The following is a 23,509-nucleotide window of genomic DNA, read 5'->3' as shown; positions in this document are numbered from 1 at the left end:
AATCGATTTAAGAATGAACATTTCCGCTTCTGGACACGAGTCTACACCATGATGCAGTCTATGCTTGATGGCTCTTTTGGCTCAAAACCCTTGGCAAGCCATGCTACATGAACCAAGCTCGTTCTTATCAAGGAATCAGAGGAAACTGGTGGGGCTCGTGTTCCTGGCTGCTCAGCAAACCCTCACTTGATGGTGGAGACAACCTTTTCTTAATCTAGAAGTAAAACAGACTCACGGGCATTATGGTACAGGAGAAGCTCACATCCATCCTTGAAGACATGCACACCCAGTACTTCAAGGTCTGGAGATCCTGGATTGATTTTAACACTCAGACGGATATAGTTCGTAACTTGCTCTCTTTGTGAATTATCCTGGTGACAAGTGGTGAGGCCCTCCACCCCTCAGTTAGCTCATGGGGGTCCCCTCTTCCTCCCTTTCTTTCTTTTCCCTCTCTCTGCTCCCAGGCATGTTTTCCACTCTTCTTTTTTTCTGCTTTTAATTTCTTTATAGCTCTGACGATGGGGATGGGAGCATCTATCCCTTCCTACCCAGGGCCGGATCTAGGGGAATGCTGGGGTGGGCTGCGCCCCCGAGATTTTAGCTGTGCCCCCCTCAGGTCTCTGAGTGTGCATCCACTGATCCATGAGTTAGCCTGATGCAGACAGTTGATGTAAGGGGGAACTCTGTTGGGGACAATTGATGTTAAGGGGGACTCTGATGGGACTTGTTAAAATTGTTAAAATTCTTTTTGAATTCATATTACTCCGCGTGGATCATCTAGAAACCTTCTTTTTCAGATAGGGGTGTCCTTGTCACACTATCACATTGCTTAGGACTCTGATGGGACACCTGATGTAAGGGGGAACTTTGATGGAGACTCTGCTGTAAGGGAGCACTCTGATTGGGACCCTGATGTAAGGGGGAACTCTGATAGGGACCCTGATCTAAGGGAGCACTCTGCTAGAATCCCTGATGTAAGGGGGAACTCTGACAGGGACCCTGATGAAAGGGGGAACTCTGACAGGACCCTGATGTAAGGGGGAACTCTGATACAGACCCTGATGAAAGGGGTCACTCTGATAGGGACCCTGATGTATGGGGGCACTCTGATAGGGACCCTGATGTATGGGGGCACTCTGATAGGGACCCTGATGTAAGGGGGCATTCTGATAGGGACCCTGATGTAAGTAGGCACTCTGATAGGGACCCTGATGTAAGTAGGCACTCTGATAGGGTCCCTGATATAAGGGGGAACTCTGATAGGGTCCCTGATGTAAGGAGGCACTCTGTTGGAGACAGTTGATGTAAGGGAGAACTCTGATGGAGGTACTCTGATGGGGACACCTGATGTAAGGGGGCAAGCTGATCGGAACCCAATGTAAAGGGGGACGCTGATGAGGACTCCTGATTTAAAAGGAGACTCTGATAGGGACATCTGATATAAGGGGGACAGGTTCTGTCCCAGCCTAATACACACTAGTGTTTCCCAGGTCGTAACACTGTGTGAAAGATTCTCAGTGACTTATAGACAGTGTAGACATTCTGCCCCCTGACCTTTTTTTTACTGCACCCCCAGATAAGATAGGCTAGATCCGGCCCTGTTCCTACCCCGTCCCACCCCTCTTGCCTTGATGGTTGCAAGAGCTGGGGGACCTTCCCTCCCTTTTTTTTCCCTCCTTTCAGCAAGGCACATTCTACAGTTAATGAAGAACATTCCTTGTTCTGGATGGTTTGCACTTGACCTGTACATGCATCTCCTCCTAACTATATAGCTGGTCATCATATTTCCTCCTAACCAATGTTCTTGGCTTGTGTCCCGCGTTTCATACAATCCAAGCCTTACTCTGTTCATTTGTTGTTTTATATTGTACTCTTGCTTCCTGCCTATGTCTCCTTTGTACAGGGCCGTAGATAATTTGTTTTCCTGGGGGGAGGGTCAGCCTTGGGCACCTAAGGTACAATAACTTGACAGCTCTATTATTACATCTGCTTTTCTGCACACAGTCCACTATGACGAAGAACGTCATTAACCACTTGCCCTCCAGAGGATTTACCCCCCTTCCTGACCAGGCCATTTGTTGCATTATGCACTGCGTTATTTTAACTGACAATTGTGCGGTCATGCAGTGTTGCACCCAAATGAAATTTACATCCTTTTTTCCCAGTGAATAGAGCTTTCTTTTCGTGGTATTTGATCGCCTGTGCGGTTTTTATTTTTTGCGCTATAAATAAAAGAAAGACCAACAATATTTTTGACTTTTTGCTATTAAACATTTCCAGTAAAAACATTTTAAAAACAAATTTTGTCAGAAATTTAGGGCAAAATGTATTCTGCTGCATGTCTTTGCTAAACAAAAATCCCAGGATGTGTAAACTAATTGGTTTATGTGAAAGTTATAGCATTTACAAATGGCAGAATATATACCGGAACCCTCTGTATTTGCTCTCATGAGGTCTTCTCTTGATTGTAGCCTTTGACAATGATACGTCCACCTTCTGGAGAGTGTCCTTCACTTGTCTGGATGTTGTGAATGGGTTTTTCTTTACCATAGAGAGGATCCTGCGATCATCCACCACTATTGTCTTCCGTGGACGTCTATGCCTTTTTATGTTGCTGAGCTCATCAGTGCGTAGCCCACACCTGGCCATGAAACAGCTTTTGATTCAATTGTCCAATTACTTTTGGTCCCTTGAAAAAGGAGGGATGGGTACTCTTAAGAGCTGAAATTCCTAAACCCTTCCACCAATTTGGATGTGCAGTTGTGTTCAAAATAATAGCAGTGTGTTGAAAAAAGTGAATAAAGCTCAAAATCCTTCTAATAGCTTTTATTTCCATACACACAAATGCATTGGGAACACTACACATTCTATTCCAAATCAAAACATGAAGAAAACTATATCAAATTTGTGTTGTTCCTCTAAAAAAATGGAAGAAAAGTGAATATTAGACTGTTCAAAAAAATAGAAGTGTTTGTATTCTTCTTTACAAACTCAAACATTCACTATATAAACTGAAAAATGTTTGAAGATTTTGCTTTCCTTTGAATCACTTAATAAATATTTAGTTGTATAAGCACTGTTTCTGAGAACTGCTGTACATCTGTGTTGCATGGAGTCAACCAACTTCTGGCACCTGTGAACAGGTATTCCAGCCCAGGATGATTGGACTACATTCCACAGTTCTTCTCTATTTCTTGGTTTTGCCTCAGAAACTGCATTTTTGATGTCACCCCACAAGTTTTCTATTGGATTAAGATCCAGGGATTGGGCTGGCCACTCCATAATGTCAATCTTGTTGGTCTGGAACCAAGATGTTGCATGTTTACTGGTGTGTTTGGGGTCGTTGTCTTGTTGGAACACCCATTTCAAGGGCATTTCCTCTTCAAGTATTCTGATGTATTCAAACTGATCCATGATCCCTGGTATGTGATAAATAGGCCCAACGCCGTAGTATGAGAAACATTCCCATATCATGATGCTTGCACAACCATCCTTCACTGTCTTCACAGTGTACTGTGGCTTGAATTCAGTGTTTGGGGGTCGTCTAACAAACTGTCTCCGGCCACTAGACCCAAAAAGAACAATCTTACTTTCATCATTCCACAAAATGTTGCGCCATTTCTCTTTAGGCCAGTCAATGTGCTCTTTGGCAAATTGTAAAGTCTTCAGCATGTCTTTTTTTCAACAGTGGGACTTTGCGGGGGCTTCTTGCAGATAGCTTGGCTTCACATAGGCGTCTTCTAATTGTAACAGTACTCACAGGGAACTTTACACCTTCTTTGATCTTCCTGGAGCTGATTGTTGGCTGAGTCCTTTCCATTTTGGCTATTCTTCTATCCATTCGAATGGTAGTTTTTCTCTTTCTTTGACGTCTTTCAGGTTTTGGTTGCCATTTGAAAGCATTTGCGATCATTTTAGCTGAGCAGCCTATCATTTTCTGCATTTCTTTATATGTTTTCCCCTCTCCAATCAACTTTTTAATCAAGGTACGCTGTTCTTCGGAACAATGTCTGGAACAACCCATTTTCCTCAGAATTTCAGAGAGAAATGCACTGTAACCAGCATGTACAACATTTGCTGCCTTCCTTCCTTAAATAAGGGCAATAATTGCCACCTGTTTTTCAAAGAATGAATGACCTCACTAATAGAACTCCACACTGCTATTATTTTGAACATGCCCCTTTCAATTAGTGATTCAATTACACAGAATCAGCAGCATACATGTCATGACTGTTGGGTCTGTTGGATTTCTATTACTCTACTACACCTACTAGTAAATTATTTGCCATGTAGAAATATCATTTCTACCAAAAACAGTGATTGATCAGGTTAGTGATGTCTGACTGCTATTATTTTGAACACAACTGTACATACCCTCAAATTAAACATTAGAGTGTGCAATTTCAGCCCATATCCATTATGTAACTATAGCTTGAATATGTTTTGGTAAATATCTGAAAAAAAATTGTGCCTGTGTCCAAATATATATGGACCTAACTGTATATATGTGATTTTGCACACCTGTGCCACCCTGTAGCAATACTTCTGCTATAGGGCAGATGGGAAGTGGTTAACAGTGACTGCTGAGCAACCAGCATCTGTTGTACAATATAGATTAAATAATGCAGGGGTCAGGAGTATGTCTTATACTGCCTAACATATGCAGTCGCCTTTAGGCAGAACTCTACTGGTGGCAGCAAATAAATCGGATACAAATAAGGGTGGATAAAGGCCTCTCATTATCCCACTGATTCACACGAAGCTTTGTCTTTTATCAACACATACAAAGTTGGGGGGGGGAGATAGTAATACTATTGTTTGTTGATAAAATACAAGGCTTCCTGTGAATGGCTGAGCAGAGCCAAGCCTGCATTTTGTTCTGGGAATGGGGTGGAAAGTCCCCGTCCTGCTGCCAGAATATATGATGCTCCATACAGTTTGCACAGTGCCCCCAGCAGGAACATCTGCTAGTTATGGAAATAGTAAACATGGAGTTAGGCTTCACTGTCTGATTTCTAAAAAGGTCAATCTGTCTAAAAGTCTAAAATATGGCTGAAGGAGGCTGTTCACATACCTCCTTCAGCCACAGAAAATTGGACGTGGCATGTCAAGATGACTGTCAAACTCCATTGCATTCAAGTCAATAGTGCTGTGCCACAACCATGAGCCAAGCCCCATTACAAAATAATTTATTGTCAGTAAGGAAGACACTCATCAGCATAGACCTCCTCTCCCTCAGTACAAATCATCCTCTCAGTTCACCCTCTCAGTACATTAGCAACATTAGAAACTGCCATTTGGCCTCCAGTCGCTTAGCTGCACACTGAAAAGCAATCCACTGAAGATCACTTTTAAGAACTTTGGCTAGTGTGAACCAAGTCTAATAACACTCATTATAATGCTACCCATATTCGTGTCATTTTAACTAGGTGACCATAAGCTGACACCTGATGCAGGTCCTGTTGCTTTCACGCTTTAAAAAAAGCACACTCTCAATCACGAAAAGGAATCTTTTTTAGCAAATGCTGTAAACAACTTGAATAATAGTAGAAAATCAATACAGAGCTTTGCACCTTCACACCTCAGATCACACCAATTACTGCTCCTTCACATCTCAGATCTGCCCAATTCCTCCACCTTCACACCTTAGATCAGTCAATTTCTCCACCTTTACACCTAAGATCAGTCAATTCCTGTACCTTCAGACCTCAAATCACTCCAAATTCCTGCACCTTCAGACCTTGGATCACCCCTCAATTCCTACAGCTTCACACCCCATATCACCCCAATTCCTCCACCTTCATACCTCAGATCAGAGTCAATTCCTGCACCTTCACAACTCAGATCAGCCCAATTCCTCCACCTTCACACCTCAGATCAGAGTCAATTCCTGCACCTTCACAACTCAGATCAGCCCAATTCCTCTATCTTCAAACTTCAGATCAAAGTCAATTCCTGCACCTTCAGACCTCAAATCACCCAATTCCTGCATCTTCAGACCTTGGATCACCCTTAAATTCCTGCACAATCCCACCCCAGATCATCCCAATTCCTCCATCTTCATACCTCAGATCAGAATCAATTCCTGCACCTTCAGACCTTGGATCACCCCTCAATTTCTGCACCTTCAGAACTTGGATCACCCCTCATTTCCTGCACTTTCATACCTCAGATCAGCCCCAAATCCTGCACCTTCACACACCAGATCACCCCAATTCCTCCACCTTCACACCTCAGATCAGAGTCAATTCCTGCACCTTCACAACTCAGATCAGCCCAATTCCTCCACCTTTACACCTCAGATCAGGTCTGAAGGAGTTTTGCTTAATAACTGGCTTTGTGTGTAATCATAACTGGTTTTGTGAGTAAAACCTTTAAAACTGGCTTTGTGAGCAATGCTTAATATCTGGCTTTGTAGTAGTCACAGAGCCAGTTATTAAGCATTACTCACATTGCCAGTTATGATTACTCACAAAGCCAGATATTAAGCATTGCTCAAAGCCAGTTTTAATGCGTTCCTCACAAAGCCAGTTAAAAAGCTTTGCAAAGCCAGTTATGAAGGTGTTTTGCTTAATAACTGGCTTTCTGAGTGACCCTTTATAATTGGCTTTGTGGGTAATGCTTTAGAATTGGCTTTGTCAGTAAGGCTTAATAATGGGCTTTGTGAGTACTCCTTTATATCTGAATTGGGCTTATTTGAGATCTATTATTTGAGTGCAGAAATTGACTTGAGGTGTGACGGTGAAGAAATTGGGGTTGATCTGAGGTGTGAATGTGCAGGAATTGGGGCTGATCCGAGGTATGAAGATGCAAGAATTGAGGGGTGATCCAAGGTTTGAAGAAGCAGGAACTGGGGTGACTTGAGATCTGAAGGTGCAGGAATTGACTCTGATTGAGGTGTGAAGATGGAGGAATTGGGGCTGATCTGAGGTATGAAGGTGCAGGAAATGAGGGGTGATTTGAGGTCTGAAGCTGCAGGAAATGGGGTGACTTGAGGTCTGAAGGTGCAGGAATTGGGGTGATTTGAGGTCTAAAGGTAGTGCAAAGCCAGTTATAAAGCATTACTCAAAGAGCCAGTTATAAAAGAGTGTTGTTTTATAACTGGCTTTTTGAGGACTACTTTTAGTAGTGCATACAATGCCTGTTGAACACTTCCTTGCTAAATACATCCACAGCCAACTTTTCTGGTTGGAATGGTGACAGTCTCCCCTTCAGCTTGAGCCAGACATGTCTGCTGAGGGAGAGGAGTGCCCAGAGGCAACAGGTGCCTACTGATTAGAAAAGCCTGGCCATGAGCTGGCTGATTAGAAGATGCTGTAGTCACAGAGGAGAAAATAAAATGATTTACCATTAACAGCAGTAGCACTCTCTGGTCCTGGGGCATCCGATCCAACCCCTCCACAGCGCAGATGAAGAGCTCAGCCAACACTACACCAGCATCCAGCGGGAAAAGACGTGGGTAGGAAGAGAGGTGGGGGTGCACCAGCCGCACTGTTTTCCCTATATGTGGCTGCAGCATCTTGCCGGCTTTCATGTGTGGGAGGCGGGTCACAGTGGGCGGGAAGAGAGGTGGGCATGCCGTGTTCACCAGCTGTACTGCTTTCCCTATATGCGGCCGCAGCACCTTGCCAGCTTTCATGTGCAGGAGGCGAGTCTCAGACCTGTCTCCCACACATGAAAGCCAGCAAGGTACTGCAGTGCAGTCGTATGTAGGAAAAGTAGTGTGGCTGGTGCACGCCCACCTCTCTCCCAGCCAACCTCTTTTCCAGGATCGCTGTTATGTGCCAAGTGCGATCAAGAGCGGCCGGAGGTGGCAGAGTCCTGCCCTAAACTCTCCCAAGTCCCAGCCTGACGGAATAGTAAACTAACAGGCCATGACTGACATGTCATTGACATATGCTCTGGGGAGGGGGTTTAAACCCCCCTGACCCCCCCCTTATCTATGCCCCTGCCTAGGGGCCTACTATTATTCTAATGCTTTGGAGAAAACTAATACATGTTTTGTGAAATAGGAATGAACATTTGTCAAACATTCGTAGGAAAATTTGCATGACTGGAATTGATGAATGTCATTCAAAAAGAACTTTTGTTTGCTTTTAACATTGGACTTTGGAGTGAATGGACTTTCCTGAACGAAAACCATATACACAGTTAGAAATTAGTTTGAGAAACATTGATTTGACCCCACTAGCAGAAGATTGAACAAATATTCTTACAATAAACAATAAAGATTCAAAAAGTGATAATTGTATTATTCTTATGAATGACTAATTAGAATGGGACATATGAGTTGAAATGATTTTGAAAAGTCAGTCTTTCAGAAATGTTTGTTTTCTAGAATTGTTAACAAGGGATTATTTAAGGGCAAGTTCACTTTTTTTTATGAAAAACGAAAAGGTGTTCTAACGTTAAATATCCTGTCCATCCTCTGGACCTTGCTACATATAATACCCTGTGCTACCGGTGTAGTGGTCTCTACACAGCCCTGGATCCATCATAATGCATGGCAAGTGTGACCGTGCTGAACAATAAGAAGCACTTAGTAGCCAGCAGAAAACAATCGCAATAACCAAGACAAAAACCATGCAAAGAGGTCGGATGCTGTATCCTTCAATGAATACAGAATCTCAGTATCTCTTCCATTCATTGAAGGACACAACCAGATCACTGGATGATCACCAATGGGATGTCCCAAAGCAGTGCCAGAAGCAAAAGAGGGTTGAGTAATTCCGCCAAACATAGTAAGAAGTAGAACCACACCCCAGAAAAACTCTAAACATTGTCTGTAAACCCTTGAAGCCAAAGCTAGCAACTGCAGAACCAATCAGGTCTACTTTAAAGAATTTGATAAAAGTATAAACAGATGGCTACATAGCCGCTATGCAAGCCTGAGAAAGAGAGGCACAGTGTTGAAGGCTGCTCAGAACCCTAGAATGAGCAGTAATGGTAAACGGAAGTTCCGGACCCGAAATGGCATAAGCCTGAACTACAGTCTGACAGATCCCACCCGGAAATGGTGGATGACAAGACCGCCTACATCTTTCAAGGGCTGTCTGTGATTATGAACAGGGAATCTGTCTTGCAAACAATAACATTTCTAGGTCTTATTGCCTAAGTGTCAAGCAAAAAAAAAGAAAACTGAAGTGTGTGTTGCACATGGGGCCACCCCTAGGTTGTGTGTTTTTTAGCTGAGCCTAGCGTCCTACTCCTAAAAGGTGGTGACCCTTTGGTCATGATCAAATGATCCAGCTGTGTCCTTCAATGAATGGAAGAGAAACTACATTTTAGTTAAATCACAGATTTTCAAATTTACTTGTAACAACATAGAAAAAATACACAGAGCCATATGTCTTTTTAGAATATTCTAGAATATTTATTATGTTAAGAATAAAGCAACTTTAAATAGGATAGTAAGGTGCCTCTCTTTCAGCCAAAACATAACAAGATGGCTTGTTGAGGACTAATACTGAGAAAAATCCAGTTTAATACAGCAGGTTTTAATGAAAGAGAATCTGTCAGAATAAATAAGGATAATGGCATAGCTCACAGTTCAATTAGAAAAAGTGTACCCATTTGTCAAATTGTAGAAAAAAACATCGACTCACTCAGTGAGTGTTGGGTGTGGAAGGCTTAATGAGGAAGGTATGTGGGTTATAGTGGTGGTGGATCCATGCCAAGAGTTATCATTCTGTACTGAGTTATAATTTTTTGCCAGTCATCCAGTGGTGTGCATCTAATATTGTCTATTTGTTTGGAAAAGGGAGGAAAGAGTTGTGGGTTCAAGTTGCCAACTTGGAGTGCTCATCAGCCTAGAAGGGGAAGTCAATCATTAGTGCTTATCAGTTTCTAGCATTTTAATACATTCTGCCTTGGCAATTGTTGGGTGTAGTGTAGTTGACCCATGGAGGGATCAGGTTGAAGGCCATGAGTTGGCATCTTTACCATCTGCTTATATCTAATAAATGACTGGCACTAATTGTGTTGGGTCCAGAAACACTTCAATAGGGCAAACATTATAGAATAGTAGAAATGAAAATAAGGGCATCACTCCCCTCCATTACAATCCCAGATCCATAGCAAAGTATCATCTACTTTCTATCACTATTCTTCGATCCAACTGGATCTTAACAACTGTGGTGCTGAATGTGCACCTGAAGTACAAATTCTGACTAGGAACACTCATGTACACATCACCACCTCTTCAGAGGGTTCAGTGATGAATAAATGCCAGTGGGACACCACCAAACAAAAATTCAGTCAACCACATGTCCGTACCAGAATACATTGTGTCAAGTATTAAGCTAGACCAGGGGCGGACTGACCATTTGGAAACTCGGGCACTGCCCGAGGGCCCAGGGTCATTATGGGGCCCCATGAGATGCCCCTGGTACCTTTTTTCATAGGCTTTTTTGAGTTTGGGCAAGGACACAGGGGCCCCATGATCCCCTATTGCCCGGGGGGCCCCATGAGTTGTCAGTCCGCCCCTGAGTTAGACATATACTTTTACAATCGTTTACATCTACCAAGACTTTCATGAAGGCAGTTGGGGAATCCATTCAATCTGTAGGGTCCTTGTGCTACCATAGCTGTGGATGTAAAGGAGATTGTACAGACTGTAACTTGTATGATCAGCTTGCATAGTATCCTGCATTATGATATATAGAAATTTAGTTGTTATGTCATTCAGAATGTGGAAGGCATTTTTTTCAAGTAAGCACTACACACAATGTCCTCCAAGTGCGGAGCTGCTGGAGAAAAAAGGTATTTTTGTGCACTTCCAGCATGTACCTTTAGGTAGTTATAAGGGTGTTTCATTGGAAATCTGACAGGTTCTTTTTAATACTGACCTCCACACTGACACTTTTGTAGAAGGGTTTTATCCCACCTTAGAGTCTGCATGAACACTTTTATCAGATGCTGTCCTTCAATTGGGAAGGTCATGGAGCTTCCCGTTAACTGCACTAGTATCTGAGGTTCAGCAACATATGCTAAAGGAATGCCAAAAGGGTATATGCAGTGGAAGAAGTGACAGGTGGTAATGTTAAACCTTTTTTTTTTACTATCCAACAAATTTATCAAATATATGTGGAAGGAATAAAAACACAGAATGAAGAAAACTCTTTCATGAGTTTCTAATACTGCCCAACAAAGAAGAAAATCAATACTGACAAACTATATTGAGAGTTTTGCTAGATGCACCTACCAGTCATACAGAATTCTAGGCCAAATTGGACTCCATTTGCAAGTAATTCAGCCATGATTGGGCTTCTACAAAATGTGAATATTCATTCTAATACCACCTTTTGTAAAAAGTTCTTATTTAAGGTGCAGCATGTAACATATTGCTCAATAAAGAACCCCCCCATGATAGCATGCGGGGCTTCTTCCTCACCTCAGCTGTCAAATTTCAAATCGAATTTGCTGTTCAGGGCTCTGTCCACACAACTGCGCCATTCATTCACAGAGGTGAATTAATACACTACAAGTCCCACGGCAGACGGACTTGTAGTTCTCAATGGAACATATGTGCAGTAATCACTATATTTGTAGTCCACTGAAATCTCCTCCAGCTCTCTAACTGAAAGCTTGTACCTCTGTATGGGCAGGCAGCTGGAAGAAGAATCTGCAGGAGCCTGGCATTGCACCCACGATCTACTGATCACAATTGCTTTGCAGGTTAATTTGCAAAAATAAATTAATTCATTAATAAATGCACTTTTTTTTCCCTGCAAAAATACTGTATGTGCATTTATCATTTGTTTTAAAGGTGAACCTAACTGTGCAGCTTTAAATATGAAAAATAGGTTAGTTAGCTTGAAGAAGACAATGTAACTAAGAGAGTCCTACAGTTTGACAGTTTCCATGTCATCTGGCTGACCTCATGATGATATCACATGAATATGTCTCCAACCCCTGAATGTACATACCTATAGCAAAAAATACCCACATTAGTCCCATTCGCACCATCAGTGTTAGGCTGTGTAGCCCAATGCAAACACGAGAAAAACAGCAGTACATCCGATGACTTTAGTTCACACCAATGTGCTGCTTTGATGTGCGCTGGTAAAAAAAGAAAAGGGTTATGTAGCACTTTTGTGCAAAAGTACATTCCAAAGGGTATAATAATTAAATTAAAAAAAGTTAATAAAACCCACTGCAGCAAAGTGCAACACAATGCAGGTTGAAAAACACATGCCAGTGCGTGCACTAATACATGTATTGTGTTGCAAACAATCCCTTAAAGGGTAACTCCACTTTCCTAGGAAAGATATAGCAAAAAAAAAAAAATAAAAATAATAATATAGTATATACAGTTGCGACACAAGTCACATTGTAATTGAATAGTATTGAAAGTTACCATTCATTTTTAATCTGTAGAGCTTTGATTTTTCAGTAAAATGCAATGCAATATGGCAACCTGGGGAGGTTCTGCACACAGATGGTGTACAGAACACCCCCCCAGAAATGTAATTCCTTGCTTGTGCGATTGGTTTACTGATTTTCTACGAAGTCTGCACTGAGACATAAACCAAATTTTTGGCATCCCTTGCAACAAAAATTCAGTTTTTGTTATGATGCTTCAACAGGAAATCACGTCTAAAGGGATGCATGCAGACCCTGCAATTTTCCTCATTAGAGGCCTGCAGGTGCAGCAGCTGATTTATAATTATGAAACCACTTCCATACAGAGTCACTTTGCACATGGACACAGACAAACAAACAGCTATTCAAAATAACAAAAAGGCAGGAAACTGCAACAAACTTTGTTAAAATCCCTGCAGTGTACATAGATCACACAGAGGGGAATGTTTTATTCTCAACAAAAGTGGAGTTACTCTTTAAAAGTGAACCTGCCATTATGGGCAGCACAGTGGCTAAATGGTTAGCACTTCTGCCTGGCAGTACTAGGGTCGTTGGTTCGAATCCCAGCCATGGCACCTCCTGTCGAGAGTTTGCTTGTTCTCCCTGTGCCTGTGTGGGTTTCCTCCAGATACTCCGGTTTCCTCCCACACTCCAAAGACATGCTGGTAGGTGAATTGGATCCTGTCTAGTATGTGTATGCATGAATGTGAGTTAGGGACCTTAGATTGTACACCCCTTGAGGGTTAGGGACTCCTGTGAATGTACAATATATATGTAAAGCACTGCGTAAATTGACGGCGCTATATAAATACCTGAAATAAATAAATAAGGGTCTGTATGAGTAAATTCCTGACATATCACAATATAAAGCCAAAGTATCATTTTGTTTCTCAAAAAGCTCTACCTTTTAGCTGTCCTTGAGCTCCAATCTAGTTTAACCTAGGTAGAGATGATGTCATCAGTTTGCTGCAGGCTAGAGTAACCATTTCCTTAGTCTTAGGCTACGTTCACACTAGCGTTGTGTGCAGGTGGCAGAGAGGCATTTGGGAAGCGTTTTTACCGCTTCCCAAACGCCTTTGGCAATTCTGCACATTACAGCACATGGTGCTGTTCTAACGGGAGCGTTTGCGTCGCGTCGCATTGTGTTGCGGCGAAACGGACACCTCTGGTCGAGTCAGGAGGCTTTGAAGCCTCCTATTCTCGTCTATGGTGCCGCGGTTGCGAGGCGTTTGCGGAGCAGTAACACCACTCAAACTGCATTATAGGCGTTTGTGGGGCGTTTGCTGAGCGTTAAAAAACGCTCCGCAAATGCCGGACCAACGCTTGCCAAACGCTATAGGGGCGTTTGGCAAGCGTTGGTAAAACAGCCAAGTGTGAACGAGCCCTTAGTCTGCAATCAAACTGCAATAGTGTAACTTTCTAGATAGTCACAAGTTGAGAGGCTGAAACGGGGCGAAATTGTGTCTGCCATTTGTGAACATGTTCAACAAGTGCTCTAGCACCAGAATATACTTAGTTGTTTAAAGTGGAGCTCCAGTCACAATATAGAAAAATAAAAGTCAGCAGCTACAAAAACTGTAGCTACTGACTTTTAAAAAACAGCCACTAACCTGTCCCACGATCCCGCTGTGTCCTCACCAGTTTTACGGGCTGTCCTCTCACCCCAGCCACAGGCATCTTCAGTGTGGGCACCCAGCTGTGACAGCTTGTGGCTTCACAGCCGGTGCCCACTGCGCATGCGCTAGTAGCGCCGCGTTTTCTGAATGGTCCCGTAGTTTTCTGAGACCTGTCCCGTGTCCCAGAAGACTATGGTCGGGGACAACTTCCGTTTGCTTCTGCGTTCGCAACAGAAGTGGGAGCGGGTACGTGTCAAAATCGTGTACCAGCTCCCCCCTGCCCCCCAGGAGGTCCCAATCCTTAACAGGGAGCAGGGGACGAAGCCTTTAAGCAGTACATTCTCTTTTGGGTGGAGCTCCGCTTTAACCTCTGACCCTACCTGAATACCTGCTGTCTATATAGCAGATACTGATAATGCCTGAACAAAGACGACTCTGTTCCTCTGGAGGGAAAACAGATGAAGGCATTGTCAGGGGGGAGTACTGCGATCTATGCGAGACGTAATAATTACCTGTAAATGTTAATTACCAGTTAAATGCGATACACATTACTTGTGCATACATGCACCCAACATGAAACAATACATTTCATGCTGGATCCTGAGCAGAATATAAGCTACTTAATGCCTATGTTATTTTATACTTTTACAGCATGCCCCCCCTCCTTCCAGGAGCTCAAAGTTTTACGAGCTGGGTAACAGGATAGCATCTATCTGACCTCAGTTCCAGAATCATCTCTGGTTCATACTGATGTGGTGCGGAATTTGCAGCGTTTGTAGTGCGAAATCAGAATCGCACCACGTTCATGCGAACCGTTGCGGGTGTGAACCCCGTTCATGCGAACCCGAAAGCGGTCCACAAAACACGGTGCGATGTGCAGAATCGGATCACATAGGTGTGAATACCTATGCAATCCGATTCTAGTGCAGACCCAAAAAAGGGCCCTGCACGTTTTTGGTGCGGGTGCGAATAGAGCCATACAAAATGTATGGCTCAAATCGCACCACATACAAATCGCATGTGATTTGCACAGGAATGTGGTGCGGTTCCTGTGCGAATCACATGCGATATACCGCACCACATATATTTGAACCCAGGCTGAAGAACGCAAAGCCAAATAATGTGATAAATATAAATCTTTTATCAGTAAGCCCGCAAAGGTTGGAAAAATTTAATAATGAATATTCAAATTCTCGCACAAGCCCAACTAGGTGACTCTTTGTAAGTGTGATGAAGTCAGGTGCAGGACCAAGCATGAAGTCTGAACAGAAAGACATGTCAGTATGAGCTAACCAAGACAGAGAATACATTTAAATTTGCATCAGACTGGAACATTATTTAAAGAACAAAATAATTGATGCTTTGTACTTAAATAGTAGATTTGGCTGAATTCACACCCATCACACCTGGTGCGCTGCGTTGCCCTGCATGGCATTAAGGTAGCCAATTCAAATGAATGAGCTGCCAGCGCTCCATCACAGACAAAAAAGCAATGCAGTTTCCACACTTCATTATTCGTATGTTCACTTTGGGTGTATATATAAAAATTAGCAGAGCTATTCGTCCTGTAAAACTACATGTGCTTTCGTTCTGTGCAAATGGGGACAACATTGAACATTATTAGGCTATTTTCTCTCCAGGTTGAGTGTTCTTGATATATAGTGTATCAGGAAAATACTGCATTATGGTCACTAGATGGAGCAGCAAATCATAGGAAATAAGTGCTTATTTCTTATGATCATCAGCCACATCTAGTCCCCACAATGCAATATTTTCTCAATTAATTTTAGGCTCCATGTACACTGCAGCTGATAAACTCACGTTTAGGAGCTTTTCTGCGTTTTTTTCAGCAGCCCCTGAACTCTCCCTAATGTTTTCCTATGTGTCCATGTGCACATCGTCGTTTACAAGCAGTTGACTTTACAGTCGCTTTTTTGAACGCACCAAACTTGCATTCAGGAATAGATTTTATCAGCATTTCAAACGCCAAATGCTTGTAAACGCGGCAAACCGCGTTTATAAGCGTTTGGAAAATGGTTTTAACTCTTTAATTTCCAGATGCTGTCCAGAGCCTTTTTTCATCATGAAAAATGCATGCAAAGCATTTTGCCAGCACTCAAGTGGACCCGATACACCATACTTTGAGGTTTTGCGTGAAAGAAAATATGTTAGACACTGCTGCAATAATGTCTGCACAGAAATGAGCTGGAACACATCCAAACACCACAAAAAAACAAAACAAAAAAAAACAGCTAATCTCAACAAATACTGCTCTCTCTGCTTCTGCTCTCTCTATTTCTCTCAAAATGTCTGAAATAGTTAATTTTTTACTGTTTTTCAGTGCATTCTGGGCATTTTGGAAGGTCTTCTGAGGTTATCTTTAAAAAACACTTTTAAACGGAAACGCTCATAAACGTGCATAAACGCAGTAAGCAAACGCAACTAAACAGACGTTTTTTAACCTACATTTTCCAGCAGTCAGTTTCCAATGTTCAGAAGCATTTTCCAAACGTCCCGTGTACATGGAACCTTATTCTGCATGAATAAAGTACATTCGACCTGGAGAGAACAGCCTTAAAACATTCCATGTTGCCCCCATTTTCACAGACCAAATGTACAGTACATGCAAATTCACAGAGGAATACCTCTGCAAATTATTTATAAAGACACCCAAATGAATGCACATACATTGCAATACAACATGATTCATAAGCTGCGTTTTCTGGTCTGTTCAGGAGTTCTGGCAGCCCACTCATTTGGGTGTCAATCCAACTGAATCCACTATTTGAGTACAAAGTGTCAGTGTGACAGTGGATTGCTGTGATCCTAAAGCAGTGCTAAACCCTGCTATTCTTTACAGCCAAAGAAGCTGCCATCTTAGCCTCTGTTTGATCTGCAGCTACCATGGTGCTGCACATGCAGTCAGTTATGACACCAGCCATTTGACGACTTGAGAGCACAAGCAACTGGGACAGTTATCTTTTAGGCATGTTTTGAATGTAACCGTTTTGGGAAACCATTAAATCAATGGGTTTAGTTCCACTTTAAGAAAAAAAAAAAGCTTAATTGATTTAAACAAGTCTGTTTAGCACACTGAGAAGCAGGTTTGGTTGTCAGGGCAACTAACGCCATTATCAATTGTCCACGCTGAAATGAACCAGGAATGTTGCCATGGAGATACAATTTCATTTGCTGTCTCATGCTGAATGGTTTACTGCATAAACAGCTACGTCATGGGAGAGTATAAGTGCATTTACACGGAAGAGCGGAATGCGATTATGTTATATGAACGAAGGTCAGCTGTCATGGTGTACATATAGGTAGGAGTCTGGATGATGGAATGTATTCAAATGTACACATTTCAGCTGGGAAACATCGTATTGCATATAGGTTGAGGCTCCATCAGCACCCGTAAGACGTGCACTGTCAGCATGGCTTATACTGGATATCTGTGCAGCAAAAGTGGATTAAATCTGCAGTAACCTGGATAGATGCTGAAAGGTATTTCACAGTGCCAGGCCCAGAGACAAGAGGATCAGCAGAAATAGGGAAAGACACACTGGTTCATTACCTCCAATACTGCATTTTCAGAACACAAAAAGTCCTTTTTGTTTCACACTGTCCTTGAAGCATATTCTTCTATAGTTGCAATATTCAAAAGAATAGGGATCTAGCAGGGGGACACACAATCACAAACACATGAATATAAAGGATTAGGAGTTTAGCAGCCGAGTGCAGAGATGAACTCTGCAGAGCTTTACATGTGGAGCACAGACCTGCTCTGCCTACGCAAAGTTGAAGCACAGACCTTATACTCCAAAACCTGTCCCATACAAAATGTACTGTATACAGATTGTGCACCATAGTACATCATCTGTAATGATAACCTGCGTGCACAGAAAAAAAATATATATTAGCTTTGTGTATAATATGACATACTGCATATTAGTACATGGGATTCAACTATATATTAAAGGGGATCGGTACATAAATCCTGCATGATTGGGTTCAGACAGTCAGAGCAATTCATTTGCTGCTTACTACTACTAGGGCAGGGACTTAGCACGTCTGTTCATATAAGACATTAATAACAATAAGACACCCTTAAAGCTGAACACCAGATATTGTCTTTAGTATACACTTACATTGGTCCAGCTTGGCATTCTCCAAGCTGGACCAATGGTGGAGGTGAAGAGAGGCAGTGATGTCACAATCTGTACCTCTCTTACAGTGGTCCAGCTTGGCATTCTCCAAGCTGGACCAATGGTGGAGGTGAAGAGGGGCAGTGATGTCACAATCTGTACCTCTCTTACAGTGGTCCTGCTTGACATTCTCCAAGCTGGACCAATGGTGGATGTGAAGAGGGGCAGTGGTGTCACAATCTGTACCTCTCTTACATTGGTGCAGCTTGGCATTCTCCAAGATGGACCAATGTGGATGTGTGGATGTGAAGAAGAGGGGCAGTGATGTCACAATCTATACCTCTTCTGATCAGAGAACGCCTTGTAGTAACTAGAAAAAAAGATACAAGACATTCAGTTTATGGCAGTGGTGCCAGGTGAGCAATCCCTATGAGTAATATAGATGGGAAGCCGCTTGGCACAGGACCCAGAGGATGGCTGCTATTGTCAGCTTCCCCATCAACCCCTCAGGGTATGAGATGTGCAATTTTACAAAGCCAAGCTGCACTAATGTATGTAAAAAATGCAGACTATACCTGGAATTCAGCTTTAAGTAGATTGGAGCCCGTTTACAGACTCTTTTTTTTTTTTATATAAATTAATGCCGTGTCCTTGTTGGGGAGATTCACCCTCACTTCCTGTCCAAGGGAGAAAACTTTGTCAAACACACACTAACAGCAATAAAATCACCTTTATACGTAGACTGGAAAGGTTCAACGGAAACTGTCAGATTTTATTGCTGTGGCCAGCACTTTTGGTCTTGTTGACACACTGGGAAGGAAAGTGAGGGTAAGGCCTCAGGCACACAGGGTGTCCTGTTTAGCCCCTCTGGACGTGTTTTCTCCTGGCAGCAGAAAAACTGCTTTAACCTCTTCACGCCGGCCCTGTAAACACCAATGTGTGCACATAGGCTAACAGAGGTACTTTTACAGGCTGAAAAAGAAAAAAAAAGAAAAAAAAAGCCGCATTTTTTTTCTGCCCAGTTTGCATAAGCCTCAAATCTTACCAAATGGGGACACAGACAATAACAAATCCCTGACAGTAATAAATCTGCCGGAAATGTAGGCCCTATCAAAACAGTGGGGGAATTAACAAAGAGTGGCACAAGTATGAAGCCTGCACTACTCTTCTAAACTTACAAAACGGAGCAGATGCTGCTCCTTGTTAGTAAAAGAGGAACACACCCCTTTGTTAATCCGGACTGATCTGCTCCCTGTTCTATGCCGTGTCTGTGACAGACCCAGCACAGAACAATACAGCTGGAGCTGCATGCTATAGATGCCACTGTCCATTTTTGCTCCCCTGAGATCAAGAGGGAGGAGGAGAGCTGTCTGCAGATTCCAGGTTCAACCTGGTGGCGATCTACAGCAGTTTTCTTTATTGAAAACTGACGCAATCCCTTTGTTAATTAGGAGCAGGCCCTGTGCCAGTTTCTGTTTCACTCTGAAACTAAATTGGCGTGGGTGGCTCTGACAGACTTGAAACAGTTGATGCAGTACATACCACAAACACCATTTTCCTGCGCCATTACCAGAGTGTACTTGTCTAGAAGAAAGTACCGATAACCAGGGACTTCTAAACTCTAGGAGGGATGCGCAGAATTCTACAGTAACTGAATTGCTAATATATAGTGCTCAGAAACCTAATGCATCAATAAATAAGTGTCGTGTATGTTAGTCACTGGTCTGGTGACTAAGAATGCTCAGAGAATGCTACTGAATTATACGTATTGTAGCTACTGAAATATACTGTATGTATAGTAAAAACCTTCCCAGGCTATAGCATTCTAAATAAGTGCAGGGAGAGAAGGATGAATGTATATATTATAAATATATGAGTAGCTAGTGTTCAAAGAGGACGCGGTCTGTTCGCGAGCAGCCATCATTTCCAGGCAGTGTGAAAAATACTCAGATGAAGAGTCACCGGAGTGCAGAGATTAGTGTAAAGGCTGTATTATTAGGCTTCTTAGGTTACCCTCAGTTGTGAGATGGATCAAAAGATCCGTCTGCTGAACAATTGTTCTTCAGAACAATTGTGGCACAAAGCTGCACACTTGTATCAGCCAAGCGTGCATGTTTCATGCACTGAGCAGACATTCATGTCACAGAGGAATAAAACCATCAGCTAGGACAAGCCAACCAGGGCAATCAATTCTTCCCACAAGGCTGAAGGGGTTTCCGTGCCCATAGATTTGTAGTTATTTTCCGATCAATCAGCTAGAATGGGTGCAGATCTTCTCGTATCCATGGGCACTTGTATTAATCATTTTCCCCCTGGCCCCTTTCCAGCGCTGATATCTTGCTTGGTTCTCTGAATGCGATTAAAGATTTCTTTAAACAGAGCCTTGTATTCTGGTTGACTCTGTTCCAGCCTCCGGTCGGCAGCTTCTAGCTGTAGTGTGAGTGCTCGTTCAGGTTCTACTTCCTCTGCTGGGAGATCCCTGCTCGAGTTGTCCCGTGACACCGGACGAGAAGTCTGCACTCCAGTATGGCAAAGGCTGTCTTCATGTCGTCTACATTTTGCCAGCAGTTCTTCATAACGTTCCAGCAAGGCATGATACTGCTCATCCACTTCTCTTAGGATAGACATACCGCGGCGTCTCGTGCTGTTGGCGTGAAGAGTGTAATTGCCTTCATGTCGGCTAACAGCGTCCCTTCCCACAATGTCACTCAGCGCCGTGTCACTGCAGCTTTTCCTGACAGCGGAGTTTGCAGGGGTCTGATTGCTGCTCAGGTCTCCCTCTCCATCTAAAGGCTCTGGATCATCAGTTTCTGGGGTCTTGTTAAGTGGTTCCAGTAATGCTTGAGACAGGCTATCACCCCGGCCCAGGAGATAACGCTTCACCTGTGTAGAGAAAGGGGTAAGATGATTACCTCTAATTATTACAAATAGAAACCATTGATAAAGAAAGCGCTGCTTATGCTAGACCTTACTCAAATTTTTACACTGTTAGGCCCCATGTACACGGGACACTTCTGAATGATGGAAACTGACTGCTGGAAAGCGTAGGTTTAAAAACGTCTGTTTAGCCGCGTTTGCATAACGTGTTTATGTGCGTTTGCATTTAGAAGTGTTTTTTAAAGATAAGCACAGGAGAACCTCCCAAATGTCCAAAATGCACTGAAAAGTGGTAAATTATTAACTATTTCAGACTGTTTTAGAGAAATACAGAGAGTAGAAGCAGAGACAGCAGTATGTATTGAGATTAGCTTAGGTATGAGTTGCTCATTAACATTTCTTTTGTTTCCAAGGGTGGGAAAGGTGTCTGGTGGTGTGAGTCATTAAGGTCACCTGGCAGGGGGTCTTCATGAGGAATTTGAGGTGTGAATGGGCATTAACATATCTTTTGTTTCCAAGGGTAGGAGAGGTCTGAGGTGTGAATTGGTCATTACAATGTGTGACAAGCTTGGTAGCAACATCCTGTTTTCAGTGTTTTGTCCATCCGAGTATCTTGAAAACGCCTTGCATGCATTTTTCATGATGAAAAAAGACTCTGGACAGCATCAGGAACTGGAAGAGTTAAAAAAAATTTTGGACGCAAATGCTTATAAACGCGATTTGCCGCGTTTACAAGTGTTTTGCGTTTGAAACGCTGATAAAATCGACTGCTGACCGCAAGTTTTCTGCGTTCAAAAAAACAACTGTAAACTCAAATGCCTGTAAACGAAGATGTGTACATGGACACACAGGAAACATTAGGGTGAGTTCAGGGGCTGCTGAAAAAAACGCTGAACAGCTCCTAATCAGCTGCAGTGTACATGAGCCCTTAAAGTAAATGTCTTGCTGGTCCAAATGAACCATTTCCATAACATTACATTGCAGCTGCTGTGTGCGCTGTAACGTACCTTAGTAGCATCAGCTATATACAGTAAGCAGCACTGGGTTCCGGCAGCAGTACAAGTGACTTTCTGTCACCTGCCAGAACTAGAGCCTGGTCAAGTGTTTCTCCACCATTCAGAAGAAGCCTTGTATTTTTTATCAATAAATAGTCTTCCTTTGATAAACTGAGATGGAAATCATGATGTCATCCACCTGCCTTTCCACCTCACTCAACCCGACTCCCTGTAGTTCTGGCAGTTGAAGTTGGCCGTACAGCTACCGGAACACAGTGCCGTTAAAGCAGAACTTGGATCTAGTGATACGGTGTCCCAGAGCTCCCCGGCCGGCCGCTGACATCTGCAGGCGTCCTGTTTCTGAGTCACGATCGATAAGCTGCATTGATTGGCCAGGTGAGGGTGACGTCACATCCTTGGCATTGCTAAATTTCTACAGTGAGCTGCGCATGTACAAAGGCAGGTAAGTAATTTTAATGCAGAACAGACAAAACATGGCCAGGTGAGGGTGACGTCACATCCTTGGCATTGCTACATTTCTACAGTAAGCTGTGCATGCAGAGAGGCAGGTAAGTAATTTTAATGCAGAAGAAACCAAACATGGCCGGGTGAGGGTGACGTCACATTCATGGCATTGCTAAATTTCTACAGTAAGCTGCGCATGCAGAGAGGCAGGTAATTTTAATGCAGAACAGACAAAACATGGCCGGGTGAGGGTGACGTCACATCCTTGGCATTGCGGCATTGCTAAATTTCTACAGTGAGCTGCGTATGCACAGAAGCAGGTAAGTAATTTTAATGCAAAAGAGACAAAACGTGTCTTTTTTGCATCAAAAATCCTGCATGTTTGTCCATTTTCTTTTTTAGCTAAAGTTCCACTTTAATGTACCTAGCTAAGGTTACTACAATATATTACAGCACACCCAGTGGCTGCATTCTGTAAGCCTGGGGTCACATATGTGCGGCCCAGTTTTGAGTGTATGACAACAGAAATCGCAACTGAACCAGGATCAAAAATTTTTGAAAACGCGCCGTGGCAGGCCAGCACATATGTGAACTGGCTCCATTGAAAAGGCTGCAGGTTCACATGTCATGTGAATCGGATGTGGTTCAAAGCGCATCCAATTTGCATATATGTGAACCGGGGCTAATTGAGGGCCAGCTTGGCACAAACAAACTATTTAAAGTAACAGGAAATCTGAAATTCTACTTTAAAGTGAAAAGGTGAACACTAACACCCTACATCCTTCCCCCCCCCCCCATGCTGTACTTTCCTCCATGGATGATTAAATTTCACTACCCATGCAGCCGGAGCAGCAGTCCAGGATTTGAAAGCCCCACTCTTCTTCCCCTTCAGGGGCAGACTGACCATTCGAGCACTCAGGCACTGCCCGAGGGCCCGGGGTCAGTAGGGGGCCCCATGAAATGCCCCTGTTACCTTTTTATAGGCTTTTTTAGGTGTGCTTTGAGTGTAGGCAAAGACACAGGGGCCCCATGATCCCCTATTGCCCGGAGG

General features: G+C 43.0%; 1 protein-coding gene across 1 annotated transcript in view; it reads right to left on the bottom strand.

The window, feature by feature from the left end:
- Positions 1–9,349: 9,349 nt before the first annotated feature.
- Positions 9,350–23,509, bottom strand: part of CDR2L (cerebellar degeneration related protein 2 like) — a 48,427-nt gene continuing 34,267 nt past the window's right edge. Inside the window, exon 6 of the mRNA XM_089682637.1 lies at positions 9,350–21,004. Coding sequence (XP_089538763.1) covers positions 20,423–21,004 — 582 coding nt within the window. The 3' untranslated portion in view covers positions 9,350–20,422. The remainder of the gene's footprint in view (positions 21,005–23,509) is intronic.

This window comes from Staurois parvus, unplaced genomic scaffold (assembly GCF_062004578.1).
Source record: "Staurois parvus isolate SC_StPar_1 unplaced genomic scaffold, SC_StPar_1.0 ptg000293l, whole genome shotgun sequence".
NCBI classification, from domain to species: Eukaryota; Metazoa; Chordata; class Amphibia; order Anura; family Ranidae; genus Staurois; species Staurois parvus.
The sequence above is the reverse complement of the archived record's forward strand: the minus strand, read 5'-3'. Positions and strand labels throughout refer to the sequence as shown.